This window comes from Misgurnus anguillicaudatus, chromosome 13, assembly GCF_027580225.2.
Source record: "Misgurnus anguillicaudatus chromosome 13, ASM2758022v2, whole genome shotgun sequence".
Taxonomy (NCBI): domain Eukaryota; kingdom Metazoa; phylum Chordata; class Actinopteri; order Cypriniformes; family Cobitidae; genus Misgurnus; species Misgurnus anguillicaudatus.
In genome coordinates, this window is record NC_073349.2 from 17,758,943 (window position 1) to 17,784,247 (window position 25,305).

General features: G+C 37.5%; 1 protein-coding gene and 1 pseudogene across 12 annotated transcripts in view; both read left to right on the forward strand.

The window, feature by feature from the left end:
• Positions 1-25,305, forward strand: part of agrn (agrin) — a 329,502-nt gene that overhangs the window by 117,481 nt on the left and 186,716 nt on the right. For all 12 annotated transcript variants that reach the window (XM_073875244.1, XM_073875252.1, XM_073875243.1 and 9 more), the window contains one exon: positions 5,217-5,255. In XM_073875244.1, coding sequence (XP_073731345.1) covers positions 5,217-5,255 — 39 coding nt within the window. The remainder of the gene's footprint in view (positions 1-5,216; positions 5,256-25,305) is intronic.
• LOC141369404 (U1 spliceosomal RNA) lies at positions 349-498 on the forward strand (annotated as a pseudogene).

Sequence of the window (25,305 nt, forward strand, 5' to 3'; positions counted from 1 at the left end):
TTAATTTAGAATTAATCACCTTTTTTGTTATTTTTACTCAAATTTAGTTAAAAAACAAGAATACATTTTTTTTAATAGAATGTACTCATTTTATTTAGTTAAATTTACTATGCCACAAAATCATTTTTACTGTACTGAGCTTATTTTTTGCGATAATCCAAAAGTCTATGGGAAAAATTCATGGACCTTTTTTGCAAGGAAACCACATTTTGTGGTTCCCTTTTTTGCAAGGGAACCACAAAGCCTACAAAAATACATTATCCCTTTGACCCTCTATTAAGGAGCAAACAAGCGCTATATGTCAGTGACGGCCAATCAGACTGTATTTGATGTTATGCACATAAGTTTATACTTACCTGGCAGGGGATACACTATGATCATGATGGTGGTTTACCCAGGGCCATTGCAATCCGGTTGTGCTGACTCCTGCGAATTCCTCAAATGTGGGAATCTTGACTGCAAAATTTGTTGCATTATGTTATACAAATGGGTGATGTGGATTTAGTACGATTTCACAGTGGGCGGAGCTACTGAGTGTTTACATTTGACAGACGCATTAATCCAAAGCATCTTACAGTGCATTTATAACAAACTATACTGTCAATTTAGCAACAGAAACACTTAGCATTAGCCAGTCAAAGTAGAAACCGTGCAGCTGTGTACAAAAAATAATGTATTATTTATGTAGCTTTGCAAAAACATATCTACTTAGATATGTATCCTGCTGTTAAAAAAAGCCTTGGAAAGAAGAAAACCAAGTGAATAGAAAGTAAAAAAGAGCATTCGGCCCTGTGCACTTTCTGTAAACCATTACCAACCTCATTTCTCATAATCTTACCTGTGCCCTCACTTAAAGGAACCCGTGCTGCCTCTACATCAGATCTATATTAAAAGACCAAAAAGGGCCCTTCATGAAATTCTGAAAATGTGCCCTCTCCATCCCTCAATAAAGGAGTCCGAATGTGAGGTTCATTTATAAGCCGCGCTTGTCGCGAAATCGATTTAATCCAGACAGATTCCATTAGATTTAAACACAAACTCACTGAGAGCTCTCCATTCCCATATCTCAAAGAAGAGTAAAAATGGGGTGGAATGAAAGAAGTACCATTAACATGGAGAGGTGCATCATAGTGTTTGAAAGCTTGTATAGTGGGAAACAGACCAAAGGTTACTCATTTTGTTTTCATTTAGCAGACACAAAAGAGAGGCAGAGCTGCTCAGATCTTTACAACCACATTCAGTCATATCACACATTCATGCACATTACTGAACTCACACATGCGCATATTATATTTAGTTGATATACAGCGTACATTCACATTAAATGCATACAAACAGACTGACTGAAAATATATTCTGCAAGCCATAATTCTGTTTACTGATATGTAACATATAGTATGCTTCATTTGCAATGCAGTCCTGATGTCGTGTGCAATATGAATAAATAGAAATCAGGCAAGATATATCAAAATTGTTGAAATATTGCAATATGCATATAGTAATGCATATAGTTTGCAATAATCCTTGAAAGTTTGTGAATCTGGGGGGAAAAATTTAAGGCCCTGGGAAGTTTTTGGAAATATACATACATAGTTACAGGTCATTGAAAGTGCTTGAATCTATTTTATGCAAGAAGTTTTCTTAAAACAACCCATATAATTACCTGTGTAGTGTAGGATAATATCATAAAAATTCTAGACTTTTTAAGCACACGTGCTAAATTGTTCGCTTTAAATGCTTATATCTTCCGTATGCGAACGTTAATTCATACCAAAATGCTTTTTTGCATAGTCGTGTTTAAAAACGTCTCGGGTTATGTATGTAACTGTTGTTCCCTGAGAAGGGAATGAGACGCTGCGTCTCCCTTGGCATACTTCCTGCGTCCCTGTAGCGCCGTCTTTGGCAATATTTCAGATAGCGATATACTTCCTAGCTCCCACGTCATCCTGTCTTGTCGTTAAGCCTCACCATTGGTTGAATTTGATATACACATTCAGACGCACTTACCTCTGGAGGCGTCCCCAAAGTGTCACCGCAGTGACGCAGCGCGAGTTCCCTCGAAAGGGAACTGTAAAATGTATCTTAAAAGGTAACATGATGTAACCTTGCTCTAACTTGAAATGTGTCCCCACATTTAGTCCTTGAATTTGAGGGTATTGGACCTGGAAAGTCCTTGAAAGGTCCTTGAATTTGAAGGTAACTAAGGTGTGGGAATACTTCATAAACTTACGTGTAGACAAAGTTTGAGGTCGATGCAGATAGCAGAGAGACTGGCGATATGTGATCGATATGGCGAGGGTGATGCGAATTGTGTATCTTGGTTAAATAGTAACGTTTTTCAATATATTTTATTTGAATTTACACTGAAATTAATGTATGTATCACATATTTTATAACACAAAAAAAAACATGTAGCCCTACAAGAAAAAAACTATTTGTAAATATTTAAAAAATGCGAAAAGCAGAGATTTGAAAATATAATGTATGCAATTGGTTTAAAACTTAACCAGTCAGAATGAAATATTTAAGAGAATCATGTAATAAATGATTCATTTGTAGGTAGAAGTGGAGAATTTCGAAAGAAAAACATTTCTGGTGTGTATTATTTACATGTGAAACAGATGTCTCTGTATGACGTATGCATCACGCTTGTGTTCTCCGTCATGCGCCACAGGGCATTTCAGAAAGTTGAGTCGTGAATGTGAAAGCCCTGGTGTTATGCATTACAGTGGTGTGAGCAGTATGTGTTTTGTCTTTTTATGATACACATCTATGTGTGTGTGTGTGTGTGTGTGTGTGTTATTCGCCCTCAGCTATGGTGATGTTTCCCTCAGGATGAAACACTGTAACTGTCATGATTGACTCTCAGACCAGTTCAACAGACACTCCATTATTCAAGGAGAGAAGCACAGCAAGCCATTCCCCATATATTCCCCGTTCTATCTCGCCCGCTCGTTTTCTCACCCCCTTCTCTTTCCACTCTGTTTTTCTGTCTCTCTCCCATCCCTCCTCCTCTCTCTCCGCTCCCGGCTCTCCAATCTTCCTCGCTCTCTGTTGTTGACAAGCAATTTGAAGTGATCCTAAAATTAAACTCTATTCTGGCAGTTGGGGGTGCTGGTGAAGAGAGGAACAGAGATTTCCAGCTCCGGCCCTGCGAGTCTCTCTCTCTCTCTCTTTCTTTCTCTCTCTCTCTTTGTGTTGTTGGTGAGTGCAACCGGCTGGCTGGGCAATTGATGTGATAGTTTTGTGGCTTCGGTTATTCCCACCCACAGATGCAGGGTGTTGTGGCTGCGCTTTAGCTAGATGGCTTCACACGTGTGTTGTCGGAAAGCAGGTTCTGTCAAGAGTAATAAGGTAGCAGGAGTTCAGTGTTTTCAAAATGACTCACCTCCGACTTACGTGACAGTTCTTGCTTTCAGTCAGCTCTGATTTTAATGAGTTTCTTCCAAGCGCTACTGACTGATGATTTAGACTTTAAGTTTTATTATTGTTACAGTAGTTGCGCAGACAAACATATCTCATCCAACTCCGGTCACTGTGTGAGGTTTTAATATATAGGTCTGTTGATATTGTATATGTTGTCGGATCAGATTTATGTAAGCAGAAATAGTATTATGTGTTAAATGCTACAGCAGCTCCGCTGTTAATTTCATCAGTTTGTTTCATTTGTCATATGTAAATATTTGTATATATTTTTACATTCAAATACAGCTCACAGATTGTTTTTTCACACAGCCTGTGTAATAGAAAAATACAAAGTGTGTTTACAGTAGTATACTGTGGAAGCTGAATGAGCAGAATTGTGAAGCTTGTATTTTATTTAAGACCCTTGAATGTTTCAGATAAAAGGTTAATTTTTTTCCTTAAAATTGTGTAAAGTAGTCCCTTTTGTTTTTTATGTGGGTAGATCTTGTTACACATAATATCCTGCCTGATCTCACAAGAAGTCGTACATACTTTACAAGTTGGCTAATTCGTATCACTTCATACATTTTACAGTATACAGTTAATCTTGCAATATCATACGATTCTCATGAAAAACAACAACGAAACCGAACCCAAGGCAAATCGTACCAAAAGTTACGAATGTGGTCGTATGAATTAATACAAATTAGCCAACACGTATAGTATGTATGAATTCTCGCGAGATAGCGTTGTAATATCTTGTGAATGAGAACTAAAAGAAGGTTTACAGAATATGTTGTGATATCTACCAAATTTTTGAGCCTTTTGTCTTTATTCAAAAAGGACAGGAAAGACTTTTTTTAGAAATGGAAACAAAATTCACTTAGGGGGTTTTGCAGTGAAAGACAGTCAAATTTGTTGAATACTGTAGCAATGAAATGGCTAAAGTGACATTTGTGAAAATAATAAGGCATTTTAATTACTGACTAATAAACTTTTCATTTCCAATGAAGTGAAATTACTGAACAAGAGCCTGATAAAAAAATTACAAAAAAACATCAGCACTTAGAGGGTTTTGCATCTGAACTCTTCATATATATATATATTCAGTTTTTAATCCTAATTAAAAAATTATATATATATATATATATACACTAAACACATGTTGAGCGTTTTTGAGCAGAATGATGTAAAAAGACTAATTTTTTTAAATTAGCAATTAGGATTTTTTTATTTAGGTTTAAGAGATCCTGAAGTTTCCAGCTATTGCTCAAGTGGAAGGGGAGTTTACCCTTAAAACTTGACAAATTAGTTTACATTTTTATACAGTTTTTAATACTACATACACATTTCCTGTATTTTCTGGATGTATTCTATTAAATAGACTGAGAAACAATTATATAAGATCACTATAACATTGCAAAAACAACAAATCTAATGGTAGCATGGGGGCCTGAGGCTTTTGCACAGTACTGTATATATATATACTTGTTTTTTAAAGCGGCACTATCAACCCAAAGGCTCCTTTGTAAGAGCATTACTTCAAACGTAGGGGTATTTTCTGTGGTAATTGACAGCTTGTCATCTCACAGATGGTTTCGACCGAGCTCAAGTTGTGTTTAACCCTGATATTCCTTTAATCTTATATTCTGTCTGATCTCTCTTCTTTATTCTGTATTGGTCTGAACTTATCTAAAATAAAGTCATTTAGTCACTGTCCACCCACTCATTCAAAACGACTGCATGGCCACTTGAGACATCCTGAAGTCTTATTTTTAACTAATGTGCCTCTCTCTCTTTTTTCTCTACAGATAAACCTGTTCACTTCACCGAAACAGCACCTCCTGATGGTAAGTCCCATAAGATTTCCCTTGACCAGAGTGTTTCCAACCTGCCCAGATAATGATCTCAGATCAGACCTGTCTTCTGTTTGAAGTGGGCGTCTTCACTGCGGCGTGTCCCACACCACCAGCTTGTGTGTAGCCTGTTAACATGGTCAGACAGAGGCAGAGAGAAACATCAGCTTTGATGTAGAAATCTCATGACAACTTGATTTATCCCGATTGGATCTCTTTGCAGAGAGGGTGGCAGACTTCTTAGGCACATGGCAAAGTTTTCCGATATTCCTTGAGGAGATGAATGCATCTTCTATGAAAGGAAAGAAATATCACAAATGGGATATTTTTATACTCATTTGTTTCTCACAGACAAGTGATATTATATAAAAAAATAGGGCTTTCAAAAGATTAATCGTGATTAATCGCATACAAAATAAAAGTTTTTTTTGCATAATATATGTGTTTGCACTGTGTAATCATTTTGCATAATGCAAACACATGCATGTATGTACTTAAACTTCATAGTGTGATCAGACTTTTTTCATGTTTAAGTGCTATAATTGGGTCCCCAGTGCTTCTATCAACCTAGAAAATGTGATAAATATCAACCCAGTAACTTTGTTTGGGTTAACCATTTTCTGCAAGCATGTAAAAAATTAGATTGTTTAGATTTCGCCCGTTTTGTGAGGTGGGTAGCAAGGCGAATTTCAATAATACCTCCCCCTAATCTGCACTATCCAACCACAGCACTGCCATTTAGTGCAGAGAGAAATATGGAGAAAAGAAGGAATTGACAGCACAATTGAGTTTCAATTACAACAAACCACCATCACTCTGATCAGTGTTTGCATTTCATCGGCTCATTTGCATTTTAAACGACACACCCAAAAAAGGCACACTTTTGCTCAGGCCTACAAATTTGCAATTTTAACATGCTATAATTAATTATCTGTGGAGTATTTTGAGCTAAAACTTCACATATGCACTCTGGGGACACCAAATATTTCTTTTACATCTTAAAACAAAATCTCATAATATGAAGAGTTTGGTTCCAAAACGCAATAAATCCATTTTGACAAATTTCGGTAAAAACGTGTTTTCTATACCAAGAAAGTGACAAGATGAAAACCACTTTTTTCTGTTACAAACTTTCACATAGTATATTTAGGTTATAAAAACATAAAAAATTCAAATCCATTGATTTTCAAAAATTTATTATAAAAACAAATAATTTTTTCCACAAAATGCTATAATCCATGACAGTTTTTTATTTCAAATTGCTATAAATCTATTAAATCAATGTATAAATGTGCATTCATCTTTACCATTTTATATTTATTTAGTTGACTAGTGGTATACACTGATAAAAAATAAACATTAATGGCATTAACCAAAACACTTACTTTGTTATGTTAAGAACACTGTCATTGCTGCGGTTAAACTTGACGTCTTCTATTTACATTTTCACAGCAATCAGCTGTAAAATGTTTTGGTCCTGCTCGATTTTCGTTGACTTTGAGTAAAATAATGTAAAGTTTTTCATAAGATCCTCTGGGGTCAATGTTTTAGCATGAGATACCATCACAGGTTTATCAATGCAATTAAAGTATAATTTTGTTTTGTTTGTTGATCACGAAGTACAAAGTAGATGAGGAAAACTAGGACTCCGTGTACTCAGCGCGCCGCCATTGTTTGTTTACATTGCGTGACTGGTGGGCTGTAATATCAGGAATGGATTTATTGCGTTCTGTAAAAAAGGAGGAGTGGTGTTTATCGCATTTTGGGAAAAAGGGAGAAAAGATGACAGAATAACACGGCAGATATTGGATTTTACGTAAAATTAAGAATTTACTTTTAACTACTGACCTGATATAATACTGATTTTGGCAGTAACTCATTTTTTTCAAAAATGGCGTTTATCGCGTTTTGGAACCAAACTCTTCATACATATATATATATATATATATATATATATATATATATATATATATATATATAAATAAAAAATATATACATATACAACATCTATTTAAAATGTATGTGTGTATTTATATATACATAATAATTACATCATAAACACACAAATATATTTTGCAAACACAAACTTTTATTTTGTAAGCGATTAATCGCGATTAATCTTTTGACAGCTCTGAGTCTCTTACATGATGTTATTTTAGTTGAGGTACAACTTATATATCTCATTGTTTTCGATTGGGACTTTTCAAGATATTAAAGTATGTAATTAAAAGTCAATTTTTTTAAATCTCATGAAATTACTCCAAGACTATATTACACTGTCAGAAATAAATGATCCCTAGCTTTCACTAGGTCAGTACCCTTTCATAAAGTACACCTTTTGTACCTAAAGAGTTATATTAGTAGCTCAGAGGTACATATTGGAACTAAAAAGTGCATATCAGTACCTCAAGGGTACATATTAATATGTCAAAGGTACATATTGGTGCCAAATGTTTACATATTCGTACCTAAATGTTACATATTAGGACCTTTTTAAAGGGGTATATATTTTGACCATTGTTTTTGACAGTGTATGTTAAAAAAACTTTTAATTATACATATTATTTTATAGCGCTGTACAATTTTAGTAGAAGCATGAGATTATTTTCATAAAGAAACATAACTGAGAACTACACAGAGTCTCGTGAGATATAAAAGAGAGAAACCTCTCGGCGGTAAAACTTTCCTTTGGGCATTTTTCCTGAAAGTGATTAGCTGTCCGCCTTTGCCAAGTTTATGAAAATAAATCTTAGCATTAAATGAGGAATTGTTTTTGTTGTTGTCGCCATCCTCTAAGAGTCATTAATTATACAAGAACAATTTATTGGCAAATGGCAGATCTCTGCACAGATTAATTGGAAGAAACATCTGGTTTCCCCACTTTGTTAATGAATATTTATATGCTGCAACGTGAAATGGGGTTTGGTGGTTACTCCTGAGCGGTTGGCAGTGGAGATGCTTCTCTTTATGAGCTGGATGAAGCTTCATTACGGACACCATCGTAAATACTTGAACAAAATAGCTGTGTGTGGGAGTAGTGGTTATTAATGCACCAAAATTGCACGTTGTGTAATTAATTCCTGTGCGCTCGTGCAAGCATTTTGATAGTTCATCATGGCCACCATCGCAGAACCAGAAAGCAAAGTGTCTAAAGGTGCAATAATGTTACGAAATCAACGCAGCTATTTCGGCGAACGGCTCTGTGGGGGACGAGCCGGATTTGCGCAGTAATTGCACATTTACCTGCTCTGTAGGATCGAGGTGTACTAGCAAAAGCTCCATCCGCTTACAACAGCTCTGAGATGAATTTTGGTCCCCTGCAGCTATAAGACAATAGTTATTATCTCCTTGAAACGGTGTCCGTGTGGCAGTGCTTGGTAATTACGGCTGATTGATGTTTTGATTAACCTTGCTCCTTGCCAACACCCAACACCTCAATTTTTACTTAAAATTTATAGGTCTGACTCAGAGTAAAATCGAGGCAGTGTACACTTCTAACCGCATTTTTAATAGAAGTCTAAAGACATCACAGATAGCTTTGAAAAACGGCAGTTCTTAGGACAAGACGAGAGCTTCAAAAGAATTGCGAGGCTCCGCAAGTGAAGTTACTAAATTCATTCCTCCCTTGATGGTTTCTAAGCAGTAAGCTATTGATCACACACTTTTCGATATATGGAAGTTTCTTTTTCTCGCCTGTTTGTTTCTGCCCTAGCCGAGCGTTTAAAAGCCACAGGCAGCTATTAATTACATTTCCAATTGTGCTGTAACTTCTCATATGGAGGGCTCTTAATGTGGCAAAAAATATTTTTGCAAACGCACCGAAAAACTCATCTTTCGCCCGGCCGGCGCTGTCTTCTGAAGCTGTTTTGCATCAGGGGAGATCCATTGGCCAATTACAGTTAGGCCTGGCACTATCCTCAATCCTTCATTGTCACATTAATGTGTTACAAGGCCGAGATGCACTTATATAAAAGCCTGTACATTAGGAAAATGAGCATGAGTGGAAAAACACTTCAGTGAGCAAAGGCATGTACCCTGTTCCAAGGGCACAATGACACTCCCAGACCAATTTATCTGCTGATATTTAATTAAACCAAATTACATCACAGCCATCCAGTACCATCCAAAACTATTACTTGCACAATAGGAAATTAAAATGTTTTCCCTTCAAGTATCTGAAACGAATTTAGGGCTCAACAATAAGGATTGCTATCTAGCTAATGTTTTCATATATACAGTATATATGCTCGCCCGAACATTATCTAAATTGTAATTGTATTAATCTAAAGACCCCCCTTATTTCCCCCATTTGGAGGGGTGTTTGTGTGCATTATGAAGCAAATCCTACCCAATAAAACACATTCAATCACCAGCTGGTGTTTGACAAAGCAACCTTTAATTTACGTCATTTGGTAACTGGAAGAGCATTCATCCGCATTCGGCTGCTGTCCATCAGAGTTTCAAGTCATTGTATGAGCGGCATAAAGAAACATTGCCAGATTCTCAGAGTTTTAGGGCGCTGTTGCCTACATAAGGGTCATTCGTAGAAATATTTGGCAGCGCTTTGTTACGTTAATTATCTCTGTAGCGATTTAGAAAGTTGGCTTGTGAAAACATCTTGAGTTTTGTAAAACCAATGTTTGTTTGTTTTTAGCATCTCGCTTTTCAAGTTGAGAGCTGCCAAGCGATTAACTGGAGAGTATTTCTGTTCTTCTGCGCCCTTGGTTTCAGTTGAATATTGTCACATGTTGTCATAGCTTTACCCATGAATTAAAATTTTGTCATTATTTACTCACCAAGTAAAAGTTTTAGAAAAATAGGAAAGTTTTAGTAAAGTTAAAAAACAAGGTCCAACAGTGGAGCTTTTTTCACCAAGCTGCTTGGCAATTTCCCCGTAGCCCTTTCCAGCCTTGTGGAGGTGTACAATTTTGTCTCTAGTGTCTTTGGACAGCTCTTTGGTCTTGGCCATGTTAGTAGTTGGATTCTTATTGATTGTATGGGGTGGACAGGTGTCTTTATGCAGCTAACGACCTCAAACAGGTGTATCTAATTTTAAAATAGGAAAGTTACACAAAAGGCAAGTCCTGGACACTATCTGCTTGCTGAATTTTTTTTTTAATAATTGTTGCGTTGCAACTTTTCGATCTTCTGAGAGTTGCCTGAGGAAGATCGAAACGTTGCAACGCAACAATTATTTAAAAAAATTTCAGCAAGCAGATAGTGTGCGGGAATTGCCTTTTGTGTATGTTACAAGACTTTTTGTCTTCTTATCCTACGCACCTATCAACTTCAGGTGTGGGACGCTAAGTTGTTTAAAATAGGAAAGTTAAAAAAATAAACAGAACGTAAAATTCATAGTGGCCACATTATGTATTATGTGTATAATTTTAGTTCTTATTTTGACTGTACTTCTTATTTAACTTTGTGATTTTATCTATTTAATATAATTTAAAGATGTATACAGTAGGTCTATACTGGGTCTACTGTGTCATCTTTTGTAGCAAGCTGGCATGGTGCTTAAAAAATGACAAAAATGTCTTAGCACCATGTACCCCATAGTCTCAAAGGAATGCTTTCATGCTTCACTATGTACAAGGCGACCTGATCTCACAAATTTCCGTGAAATAGTCAGTTTTTTGTGACATTGTCACGTATTTCCACCATTTTACGTGCCCATGCCACGCATTTCTTTTCCGTGTCAGTTTCACGTATTGGTTACTCAACTCTTTTTTACTATTTTTAAACAATTGTCGTTTTGGTGTTGGGCTAGATTTGCTGTTTGCGTTAGGATGTCACTTTAAGTATTGGTTAACACTATTTTTTCATATGCTTTTTGAACATTGTGGCCTTACGTTAGGGTTAGAGTTGGGTTTGGGTAAGGATGTCATTTTATGTAACAAAAAGGCGTTCTACCCCAAACCGAAGCGACAATTGTAAGAAAATAGGAAAAACAGTTGAGTAACCAATACGTGAAACTGACACGGAAAAGAAATGTGTGGCATGGGCACGTAAAATGGTGGAAATACGTGACAATGCCCTACCCAGTCTCACAAGGTTTCGTGATATAGTCACGTAATTTTTTTATTATTTTTTCGTGATATTATCACGAATTTCCAAATTTTTTGTGATCGTATAACGAATTCCTGTTTTCGTTTAATTTTTACGTATTGGTTACTCAACTGCTTTTTCCTATTTTTAAACCATTGTCGCTTCGGTTTAGGGTTAGATTTGGTGCTTACATTAGAATGTCACTTTATATATTGGTTTATACAATTTTTTTCTGATTTATTTTTTTATGTCCCGTGGCATTAGGGTTAGAGTTGGGTTTGGGTAAGGATGTCATTTTATGTAACAGAAAGTTGTTCTACCCCAAACTGAACAACAATTGTAAGAAAATAGGAAAAACAGTTGAGTAACCAATACGTGAAACTGACACGGAAAAGAAATGCGTGGCGTGGGCACGTAAAATGGTGGAAATACGTGACAATGCCCTACCTAGTCTCATAAGGTTTTGTGATATAGTCACGTAATTTTTAGATTCTTTTTCGTGATATTATCACAAATTTCCGCATTTTTTTGTGATCGTATAACAAATTCCTGTTTTCGTGTGATTATCACATATTGATTACTCAACTGCTTTTTCCTATTTTTAAGCTATTGTCGCTTTGGTTTAGGGTTAGATTTGGTACTTGCATTAGAATGTCACTTTATATATTGGTTTATACTGTTTTTTCTTATTTATATTTTTTTATATGTCGCCTGGCGTTAATGTTAGAGTTGGGTTTGGGTAGGGATGTCATTTAATGTAAATCTAACCCTAAACCGAAGCGACAATAGTAAAAAACAGTTGAGTAACCAATACGTGATAATCACACAAAAACAGGAATTTGTTATACGATCACGAAATTAACGCGGAAATTCGTGATAATATCACAAGAAAATAATAAAAAAATTACGTGACTATACAACGAAATTTCGTGAGACTGGGCTGTAATGCCACGAAAAACTGAGCAAAATAATCCGTGACTATTTTATGTATTTTGTGAGATAAGGCTGGTACAAGGTGTGTAAAGCCCAAATGACAGTAAGGATCAGTCAAAAGAAAACCATGAAAGTCTAGAGTCATAAAGAGACAAAATTAAAGCCATTATTTACTTAAAATCTTCCCTTTTTGCTGTATCTATGAAGTTGAACTTAAGAATTTGTCATTCCGATTTAAAAAATGGATTCATTGAAAATTAGCAATTTCACTGTCCAACTTTTTTAAGTTTGACAGACATGGTCACTATGAGCTATTTTTAGATGAAAAAATAGGAGTGTACTGTAATTTCTCAAAAGATAGTAGCTTTACAATCAGATATTAACTGGTTTGAGAGTCTTACGTGTCTGAGTGATTGAGAAAAGATGTTGCCTGTAGCAGTAGGTCACCTAGCCTTCCCACTACCCACTTTTATTTAGGTCATGTTAAAAATGAAATTAGATATAAGATATGGACACGAGCCTCTCACTGTCTCTTAGACATCTGTGTATGTGGTATTGAATACACTTGTACTGAATGCAGAATTCGGGGTTGGCATTTGTCACATCGAGTTTCCCCCTCAGGGCCGAGCTGTACCTGCATAACATAATAGCAGATCGAATTGAGTAGGTGGCTGGATGAGGGACTGAGATGTTTTTGTGATACCAAACTGTGGATTTAATACTTCACTTTCAGAAAATCTGACAATTTTTCGCTTTGAGAAGCCCTAACCGTCTGCTGCCTTAGAGATGAGATAAATAAAAGGAAGGACTTGTATCATATATTTAGCCATTCCTGTGTGTTCTTGTCAGAAGAAGGCAGAATTAATTATTACCAGGTTCTTATCTTAATTAAATCTCTTCATGTCACGGATTTAACACAAAAGAATCTAAAATATCATGTTCATCTCTTTTTCTGCCTGCCAAGGACGGGGTGTATCAAGATATCAAATATGTGCTATAAACTTATCTGGGGATTTACTGTTATACAGTGGGAGAATGAGATTCACCTCTATGTTTTTTTTTAAACTTGACAGCAAAGTTTGCAGCCCTCTCTGCCGTCTGTACATAAATACAAGATCGCTTGTCTTCGTAGTTCTGTACAATCAGCATTTGTCTTGCATAAGCAACAAACAAAACCGAGCTCGACATGAAAAGGAAGCTGGGGTTTTGTTATTAAACATATTCTTGACATAACTCAGCTCCATACTGCACAGAAATGTTATCTATTGATTTTTCAAGGCAGATGGCAATTATATATATATTGAGGGTCAGAAAGTCGACAAGCGGCATTGGTAGAGATCTGTAACCGAGCTGGTTTATTTCCAAGAAACATGAGAAAAACAGTCCATATTGACATTCACATCCGTGAGGTTTTTATAATGGCTGACTATTCAGACCGAAACATACGCTGACCTACAATCTTCTGTTCGTGTTGAATTTTATCACTAGTTCTAGCAATGTCCCATTGTTCAGATTGTCCGGTTTGCTGTTCCTCATCTGTTTTTCTCGTTCTGTCTGCCATTTTGGCCAAACAGCGATTTATACAGCTCCGGTAGAGCACTTAGTAGATCAGCAGCATTGAGATAAATATAGTCTCAGCTAAGAGAAAAGATGTTTCCTGATGTACTTTTAGCTTTAATTATTGTAATTATAATGCATGGCAGTAATGCATTTCAGAAAATGATGAAACCTTAAGTGGTATTACTGGAGCAAGCGCAGATGCGCAAGTGAGGCAGAAAATGCTCGCCATGCTGCGTTGCAAGATTGATGCGGCAGCTTGACTCATAGATCCAGAACTCAGACTTGGTTGGCAGGCTTACAAGGAAATACGATATGACTTGATGGGACCATAATATGGGGGCAATCCCGAGAGTTTTATTTAATTGTTAATCGCGCCAGTTGAAATTAGAAAGCTCTTTAGTCTCATTATGAACCCAATTATGATGCATACACTTCAGTTTCTATTACACAGACATTTACTTGTGTTTCTAATCGTGTAATCATTTAAGATTGACTAATTTAACAGATTTTAGATGTTGGATTGGATTATGTTATTTAAGAAAGCAGTTGCATATTCTAACATATTCTATGTTTTAAGACATGCCATATGCATGTCAATACTATGGTAGATAACAGTGTTATACACTGTAGAGCTGAAACGGTAAAGATTTAACATAAAGTAATAATGAATAATAATTCTGATTAGGGCTGTGTAAAAAATAATGATCTTCAATTTAACAAAACAATAACAATACAAGAAATCCCTGAATGGAGATGCTTTACTTCAGGCAGGGCTTGTGCCTGATAGCCCTTGGCAGGCGTTAGTGATTATCGGGCCAGTTGACCGAACTGTCACTTGCCCTCATGGTGCAGTGCTACATCATCAAGAAAAATATTCATTTTATGCCTTGCCAATGTAAAAATTTAAAGTGATAGTTCACCCAAAAATAAAAATTCTATTATCATTTACTTACTCTCATGTTGTCTCAAACTTGTATACCAAAATGAAGATATTTTGAGGAATTCATGAGCCCTATTCACTACTATAGTATTCTTTTTTCTACTATGGAAGTGAATGGGGCTATACAAACATTTCTCAAAATATCTTTTATTCGTGTTCATTGGAACACATTTTTTACAGGTTTATAACAACTTGATGGTGAGAATATGACGAAAAGAAGACCGAAGCAGGTTTTAATCCAATACTCTTGTGCTGTTTTTTGTGTGCACATATCCGTAGTGTAAGCCACATCTCAAGGCATCAGACAGCGCTCCAATACTGCGTTTATGTTTCCTTGCTTTTGAATGGACATATTTAAACAAAATTATTTCAAAATTTTGCAATTATCTTCATAAACATAGTGTGTTGGTGAATGTGAATAATAAAAAACACATGTTTAACAGTACTGTACTTTGGGTAGGTCTTATAGTGACAGCACACCAAATAATGTCTGCAAAACATTTTTGTTATGAAATATAGATAACTAATCAATATTAGACTATAATCAAAACCATATATAAAAAGACCAAATTGGTTGCAATATCCAGCACTAATAGTGATGTCAGATCATGTGTACTACCAATCAGATCACTTCTTTGAACTGTACTCCAATTTTCATGCTGTTCACTTTATTTAAATAATTTATTTTGATTTAACACCATTGATGCAGTTTCTGTTTTAAACATGGTTGCATCATTTTAAACCATAATTTAAAACATGTTAATTCAATGTGATTTTTTATTTTAAATGTAGGCAGGAGATTTTCTGTTCCAAGCATGCTTTGCATGGGACTGAATAATGAGAATAAATGTAGAAATTAAGTGCTATTTTATGTATTTATAATCAAGTTTACTGTCCATGTCCAGAAAGGTAAATAAAACATCATCAAAGTAGTCCATGTGACATCAGTGGGTCAGTTAGAATGTGTTGAAGCATTGAAAATACATTTTGGTCCAAAAATAACGACTTTATTCAGCATTCTCTTCTCTTCCGTGTTGTGAAGCGCATACGCAAGACTAAAGTCGCGTGACGCGGATGACGTACAACGCAGCTGACGTGTTATCTGGTGCGCCCCAGCTGTTTTTTTTTTGTGTGCCCGGGCTTTGTTTACAGTCTGAGGGAGACGCCTGCTGTAAGTTTGAAAAAAAAACTTCGCAAACATGTCTGAGGATAACACGTCATCCGCATCACGTGACTTTAGTCTCGCGCATACGCTTCACAACAGACACGGAAAAGAAGACAATGCTAAATAAAGTCGTAATTTTTGTTATTTGTGGACCAAAATGTATTTTCGATGCTTCAACATATTCTAACTGACCCACTGATGTCACATGGACTACTTTGATGATGCTTTTATTACCTTTCTAGACATGGACAGTATAGCGTACATAGATTTTCAATGAAGGGTCAACAAGCTTTCGAAATAAATATAAACATCTTAAAACTGTGTTCCGAACGTGAACGGAGGTCTTAGGAGTTTGGAACGACATGAGGGTGAGTCATTAATGAACTATCGCTTTACTGTTAAGTGTTCCATTGTGTTGGTATTTAAAGGTGGTGTGTGTAAATTTCTGCAGCATATAGTAATGAGATTGTGATATTGCAACCAACATCTAGACCCTTAATTTTTAAAACACGTATGGTAGCCGCCACAGGACAAACATGTTGTCGTCTGAGATACTGTAGGGACTAAACATACTCTGATTCAGTCATGTTCTAGTATTCACATGAAGTAATTGAGTAGAGCTTGTGTTCATTTCATGTTGAGAAAACGTGGGACAATCATGTGGATCCACCGCCCATGATTAAATCATGTTCAGCCAATGAGCTATTTTTGTGCCAAAGTATGTTTACTTAGATTGCGTGTTATGCCTGTAATACAGTCTCATGTTTCTCAGTGACAAGACTAAATACTTGTATTTTATTAGTCACAGTTTTTTTGCACTGTACTTTTATCTTTTTCATATGAAAGGAAATTGTCACACCAGGAGCTCTGCTTTCTTGTAAATTGTGTGCTCTGGTTTCTCTGTCCACTCTTGTGTAACTGTAAGCCAGCACTGTTTTGTAATTCTATTCAAATGCTCCATCTGCAGCAGTCAGTGTTTGTGCCTGGACTGCAGCTGACATGACGGAGTAGACCTGTATAAATACACTGCAGGAAACCATAAGTCTTCCAGTTTAAACCCCTAAAACATTATCTTTCCCCCCTCTCTTGCTTGCATTCTCTCTATCTTTCAGGTGTTAGCACTAGTTCATGATATTTTATTTAATCAAATATGTCGGATAAACAGCAATAGATATTTTTGCTATAGGTTATGTTGTTAGTGTTGTGTTATTATTAGTTGGTCAATTTGGCGTCTTATAATCGAAATATTATTAATATTATTAAAATTTAAAAAAAAAAAATATAAAAAAAATCTATGTTTCATATAAATATATATCACACATTGTTTAGAATTGGGCAATATATATATTAAAATATCCCATATGTGAACCCATAGAAACCGATTGTTGTGTCCTTCCCCTGTTATGCATAAACCAACATAGCACTGGGCAGTTTTGTGGGCAGATCAGAGAGCCCATTTGTGTGTGTTAGTGTTAGTCTATTGCCTCTGGTGTCATATACCCTCCAGGAGTTCCACTCATCCTCATCTAATTTGTATTGTTTTCCAGACTTCCCCTTAATGGCTTGTTTGACATGTGTGCGCCGCACCACTGCACACAATTATGACAAGGTGCTTAGACAGCCCGCCGAGGCTGGAGGCCAAACTTTCTATTGACACTCGCTCTTTTACGGTCGTGACCTGCCGAGTACCGAGAGCCAATCGTCGCGTTGAGTGATCGTGATAGATGTGGCTATATGGTTGCAGTTTCATAGATGCATATGCGTGTTTATGTGTTTGCAAACTAGCATGGCTAGACCCACTGAAGTGCCTTGAATGCGCAGTCTTGTTCAATATGTTGACCGAAATTTCCAGTTAGGGCGGGACACATTGAGAGACTCCTCCCCCTGATTACATTTTCGATTCTAAGGTCACGATTCTTAAAAACGCGCTTTTATTACTGTCAGACGAGACTATACCCCAATAAGTCATGTTTAAATGCTGTTTTAATAACTCTTAAGCAAATGAAATAAGTTGTTCTTAAACTTAAACAGATCTCAGTTCAGAGAAACGACCGGTCCTGTCACAGATACCGTTCTGCTGTGCACGGGAGGCGCTTGCTGAAGGCGGGAGGCGCTTGCTGTTTTTTGTTTCCCATATAAAAAGCAGCTTGCGTGGTGACTCCTGCATCTGCAGTGCTATGTTTTAACTGGCTCGCAGCACTCAACATGTGTTATTTTCCCGCTTGGCAAGCTGACCGGACGTGACATGTGGGCGTGGCAGCATCGACGATTCCATTTTTTAATTCGAAGGTTGTGACTTAATTTCGATCGATTTCGATTTAAAATTGAAATCGTGACCCCCCCTAATAATCATAAAAATCATACAGTGAGAAACTTTGTTTTGAGTGCTTATATCTTCGAAATGCGAATTCTGACATTATTTTGGAGCACACAAGTTTATAGATGTGCTTATTGCAAACATAAAAAATCCTAAAAAGCATATGTATCAATTGCATATCCCGACATTTTACTTCTCTGGGGTTTAAGCTGTTCCAGGTCGGTATGTCTACATTGAATTGTTTTGCCAACCGTTAAGTGTAAATGCAAATATCGGATACGAGCCGCTCAAAAAATTGGATACAGGCAACAAATCGGAATTGGGCATCAAGGTTTGCAGTGTAAATCCAATCTTAGTTCAAACCACTGCACATACAATTTGTAGGGATTGGGTTTAAAATGACTATTTTATTGACATGTATCATGTACGAAAAGTACTGACAAAATGGAATAAAAAGGATATACGGAGAAAACTTGTGCATTATGCCAACGTATCAGAGTCAGTTTAGATGAAGAAAAGGTATCCAAATCTTAACCAAAACAAAATGCACTAAGCGCACGTTTTAAACGAATGACAAAGAAAAAACTTAGTGAGCAAAACAGAACTTTTGCGGGAAAATGTGTTTTTACCCTCTTGTTTGCCTTTAATGATACATCTCCCTCATTGAGAGAGGACAAATGAAGACTGTTTTGTATGCAGCCGTTTGCGACTCCTCCATGCGGCTCCGGAGAAGCTGCATCGATATCATTTGCATAATGAAAGTGATTGTGTCACGGGAGGAAGAACCAGGCAGCTGGAAAGTTGAAGATTTGAGAAGAAATTCAAACGCACCTCACCAAATTAACGTGTCCTCTCTGTGTGAGAAAAAGCCTGGGAAAAGATAGATAGGGTGAAAGAGTCGTCTAGTGCATAGACAACCATGTGTTACAAGCGAGACCCCTTTGTTGCTCAGGGAGACACTTTATGAATGCATAATCAAAGTATATATATTTGTATGTGCATCAACAAGAGAAATGCTCCAGATATACGGCCATGCCCTTTAGCCTGTTATTCTACCAGGCACTGTAGCTCACTCGTGAAGACAGACCATCAGTCAGGCATGCTTCCAGGGCCACAATGGGAATGTTTAAGTCGTTCTCAAAACAGGTCTTGTAACATAACTAACCTTAGGTTACGCACCCCTAGATTTTCTCATATGTAACCTATTAAGCGTGTCGCTGTGCCTCACTGTGATCTCTTCCAGCTGTGGTCCTGTATGTGTTCCAGCACGTTCGGGACTTGTCCCAGGCCTGAGCAGTTTAACGGATGGGTGGTTCTTTCTGAGGCCATGTCCGTCATAATGGGCTCTGATTTCAGCCTGAATTCTGCACCATAGCTCAGAGAAAATTTACAGCTCCCAAAATTAATGATCCCATTAGAGAGACTCTCCAAGGTGTGAGTCAAGCCAAAATATTGTACTGCCTATTGACCCAGGGCCACTCGTGTGCCGGCTAGTCCGCAGGCATGGCTCACGGCCCGACCCGGTACAAACGTACCATTTATGCCAAAAGAAGAAATGTTCATGCGTTTTCAAGCCAGGCTGGTTAGGCAAGTCAATTTTGGATGCCTGTATGGAAGATAGGCGATCCCCTGCTGACGGAAACCTCGTCATTAGATCTGTATCAATATTTCAGTCACACATTGCGTCATGGGGAGATGACTGTAGGGGGTCCGTTTCAGATGCTCCCAACTCGAGAACGTAAGCAGATGTCATTTACATTTCTCTTCATGCACTGCTTGGCTTTTACCATCACGAAGTGTCTACTTCTCTGCAATGTTCTTTGCCTGTCTGTCTCCGTCTTCTCTTTCTCATCATTCTCATTGCAAAACATGAGATATGTTTTTCTAACATGCTTTCCTGTTATGCGAAGATATAAGGTAGAGGAGTGGTTTGGGTTCTGCTTTGGGTTGGGCTCAGGTTAGGTGAGAGCATCTGGAGTTTATGCAGCCACTTGCTGTTTCTGAGCTGTCAGCTCTCTAGTTTGGTTGTCAGAATGTGAGTTGTCAGGCTTGCTGTGGTCAGAAACTTTCTGGTGGCTTGCATTACAAAAAGGGTTTTTTGGGGGGCTGATTGCATCTCTAACTGTCAAATAGATCTAGTCTCTTCAAGCATCAAATCAATGCTAAATTTAGTAGTATTGCAGTATTTTTCTTTTTCTATTTTAAGGAATAGTTCATTATTCACCCTCTTGACATTTTTTCCTTTCTTCTGTGTTAGCAGATGGCAGAATGTTCACCTCGCTCCTTGCCATCCATTGAAAAGTGACTGGGAATGGGCCATGAATTATTCGAAAATAATGCACACCTGCTTCACGTCATGGCCGCATTACCACCTCGGGGGTGTGCGTTATTTTCAAATAATTCAACAGACCAGAGTCAGTCTTTATGCTTATACTGTACTACGGTTATCACATATACATATATATACATATACATATATATATATATATATATATGTATATGTGATAACCGTATATATAATTCAGTATTTATGTATTAATTTGATCTAGTTTTAAACGATCAGGAACAAAACAAACCCAACAAGCAGGCAAACTGTGTTTATTTACCGTATTTATTCTTTTTATAATTTTATTCATTCTTTTCAATTGATTTCTTTCGCTACCACACATATATTTTTGCTTTATTTGTTGAAATTAAATACATTTGTTATTTCAGTTAAACTTGGCGTAGTGATATGGAACTGTAATGCGGTCAACAGACCTGTTTGTTTTTGAAAATAATTAGTTAGTTTAAAAGTAGACATTGTAGGCTTTCTTTAGACGGTTTCAGCTGCAACAACATAAACAAATGGCTTTTGTTGAGGGAATGCAACTTTCTATAGACTTCCACACAGAATCAATAACAACAGACTCCTGTTACAGTAGTTTATTTTTGACAACAAGGGAAATAAATGACAAGAAAATTAACTTTGTTCTTGTACCACAGGGCTTTTGAATGCTTTATTCTGATTGTTTGAGAAATGTTCCATGGGTGTTGATTATTTTTCTGTAAACTGCACACTTTACCTGTCAAATGTCTTAAAAATAGGCCCTAGAGCAATGTTTGTGGTAACCGTGGTATAAGCGAAATAATTGACTCCGGTCCTTTGAATTATAAGAAAATAATGCACACCCACGCTTCGCATCATTACCACCTTGGGTGTGCATTATTTTCTTTGTCAATTATTCCCTACATATATCATATCTAATGTGTATCAGCTATTACACTAAGCTAACGTTACAGGGTACAATTAATGTATTCGTCATCTCCCCTTGTCTTTAGCAGCCAAAACATTTTATTTTCGACAAGGTATTTGTTTCAGAGATCAGTTTAGCCACTAGTCAGACAATACGACCAGAAGTTCACATCGGTTCCGGTGCGAAACAGCAACAACGCGCGTGCGCCCGATTAAACCACTATACAAATATTCACGGAGTATCAATTGATTTCCGTAATGTATGTTTACAGAGACGTCTGAAAGTTTTAGGTCTGTTTTGTTTTTACTATGAATGTACACAAATAAAAGTAGACACTTCACAGTTTCAAATGATGATACATACACACCAAACGTGGGGGATCGCGTTACTTGCTCTAGATTACTTGCAGGACTTAACTTCATGTCATGCGAATTTTTCACTCAAATTGAATATTTTCAACTGGGGCGAAGACGCGTTTGAGGCAAATAGCGTGTGTTTTCGCGGCAAACGCGCTGCCCATATCGCATCATTCGTATCGCCCCATGCAAGGACGCGTCTGATCGCGTCTTTACATTGACTTTGTACGTAATCTACTCGCGCAAATCGTTGAACTCGCGTCTAGTGTGAACCCACAGTTACTTGTAAGTGTATAATGGAGTATTTTAAGTTGGTTCCGATAAGAAAAAAGTCATTAAAACCGTGTATTTTTCGACCCCCGGGTGTTTCTTAAGGGCAAAGTATAGTCCATTTTTAACATGTACGTGTTTTCGTCATCAGCAGAGTGCGTGCATATGGTATGCGCACCACTGGGTTTTTAAAACCATGTGCCTACAGGAAAATGTAGTATGGTATGTAGGCCAGGACATGCAACGCACATGCGTCGAATGTCTGTGTACACTTACGAGTCAAATAAACTATACTTTGCAAGGCTGTGGTTCGACTGTGCATGCTAACACAGACTAAACAGACTAAACTCTAGGCTTTATGACACTTGTTGGAACCAGTGGTGTTTGACGTCTTACATTCTTAGTGAGTTTCGGTAAAATTATGAACTAAAATTTCAATCTGTTTCTTACTTTTATGGTGCTTTAAGTGATTTTTAAACTTGGCAGTGTCAAGAGCATGTTAGGAAATGAGGACAGAATTTTCATTTGCAAGTTTAAAGTTTGTTTGACTGTTTTACATCGCATTGCCCATCAGTTGACATTTTACTGTTTTATTTGCATAGTTTATGCAGAACATTGCAGCGCTTTCTAATTGTAGGGGTTTTTTCCACAACATTGAGCAATAGATTTCACACAGGTGTTGAATATTTCAGAATGAATTTCAGTGAGTTTCTCTAAAGAGGTACGTATTGTTATTCTTTAAAGTACTATTTGGGCATCTGTTCTTGTGTGAATAGAAACTAAAAGCATTGCTGATCTTTCTTTGGAAGCTCGCACGACAATCTACGCACCATTTTCTGCTGTAATTGTGCAGATCTGAGAGCTCAAATAACGATAATGAGTTATGCGTAATGGCTCTTGTTTGTGAAGTTTGTTTTGTCTATTTTCTCTGTTCGAACAGAAAAGTCTGACTGTGAACTTAAGCTCTTGTGATCCATTACTGCTTTTGCAGTTACAAGGTACAGCTCGTCTGCGTAGTCCTTCAGACTTTCCGGTAAGATTATGAAACATACTCAGAAATGAATTTGAAGGGTCAGTGGAGATCCATTTTCCAGTCAGACGTCAGCACCTGGAAACAGCACGTTCCCACGTTATCCATCACGGAACAGAAAACAGCCATCTTCAGGGCCGGAAACGGTCGAAAACCGTAAAGCAAGCAGTGCGTGGAAGCAGATACGGCTGGTTTAGTGCTGGCCTGTAGCGATATTGGTCATACAGGAGTCTTCAGCTTTGTAGGAGATAGGAGATAAAGCTTTAGGTGATGAAGTACTGTGTCTTCTGTCAGCCAGCATGGTCTGCTACTATGTAACACTAAGTCTAGTTTACAGCCTTATTTCGGTACCAGATTAGCCTGCTGAATGCATGTGGCACGCTGTCAGATGCTCATGATTGAGGCCTCCGTTAGCAAAGAAATTACAGTCTTTGACGCGGTGCCTAACAACCCGCTGCTATATCGGATCACCCGTGCCACCTTGAGTTTAGCCTGTTTCGCTCAATGCTGAAATTGAAGTCAAGTGTTCTTCGCTCCAGGACGCCTCTCAGCAGAGTGTACGGCCGCCAGCACAGCTTCACTCGTGCATACGAGACATGCACGATCGTGCACAGAGAAGCTCTGTTTTCGATGACATCATTAAAATAGGGGTGATGTGTGCACAGTTGGAAGAGGAGGGGCGAGCGAAGGCTTGCTTGTGTTGGATGTGGAAGCTTCCCAGAAAAGGAGATTATGTGTTAGAGTCGCCATATGCTCCCCTACCCCAGGTGACTACCGGCAAAACAGGAAGTGCCACCTTTTTAATAAGAGCCGCGATGCCTGCCAGCATAGTATCAGTCGCCGGGGTATAACCGTCAACTGTGCATCTCCATTTCGCTCGCTGCTATTGAGTCGTCACGAAGAAAAGATAAAAGATGATCTCATTTTCTCTTTCAGCCCTCTTTGGGTCTGTTCTGAGCGCGATCCGATTCACAAAGCCCCTACGCAGTTTTCACTGCTCCCTACACACTCAGCAGGGAATATCTGTAGATGTTCACTTCACTTGATACAATCCATTTATTAGGAATACCAGATTTTGGGTATATATCAGTAGGGTTGATTTGTATTTGTTTATTAGACGAGGATGTGGTGCATTTGTTAAATATTTTCATTAGTGACGCATCAACTGAAGAGGATTTAAGGCTGGTTGTATGTGTGTGTGTGTGTGTTAGGATTAATAATTAAATGATGATGTAATGTCCTCAAGGAGAGAGAGGGAGGGAAAACGTGAGAGAGAAAACTGAGAGAGAGAGACTGTTCACCTTTTAGAGTCATTACAAATTTGTACTTCAAGCAACACTACACGAGAAATCATTTCACTAATGGTATCGAAACACGAGAGTTTGAGTTCTGAAGCCATTTTGTCAGACAGCAGGTTTTTCTGGGTCTTATTTTGGGACCTTACAAGTCTCCTGCTATGGATTTATTCTTGTGCGTGCGCACTTACACACCTGAATTCAATGTTGCTCAGTTAAGAGCTCTTTTATGTGTGTTTCTTGAAAGCACACCATCTGTTCACCCATCTCTAATTAGAGACAGATGAATCAGATCATGTGTTGTACAGTTAATGCCGTTCATTTGTTTGAGAGCATGTGCCTACCAGTAGATCATCGCTGTATGTTTAGGAATTTCATTTTGAACAGAATGTCATACGGACAACTTGCGGGTGGGTTCTTTTCCGTTTCGTAAGCAACCACTTACAGTAGCACCCTAGCAACAGCGTGGCAGGTGTATAGCAACATCCTGACATTGTGTTGGTGAGTTTGCCGGTTTGATGGAGATTTTGTTGTTCTGAAAATATAGACATGGACATATGTTCCTGACAAATTTGACAGAAAAGCTATTTAAGATGTTTAAAATGTTTGAAATGTTTTCTTGTAATTGAGCATTTCTTATGTTTTGGTTCACTTTAATGACAATGAAAAGGTTATTAGTTATTATACCACAGGCCTGTTGAATGTTTTATTCTGATTGGCAGAGAAATGTTCTATGGGTGTTGATTATTTTTCTGTAAACCGCACACTTAACCTTTTTAAATGTCTTAAAAATAGGCACCAGAGCAATTTCTGTGGTAACCGTGGGATAAGCGGAATAATTGACTCCGGTCCCTTGAATTATTTGAAAATAATGCACACCTGCGGTGTAACAGC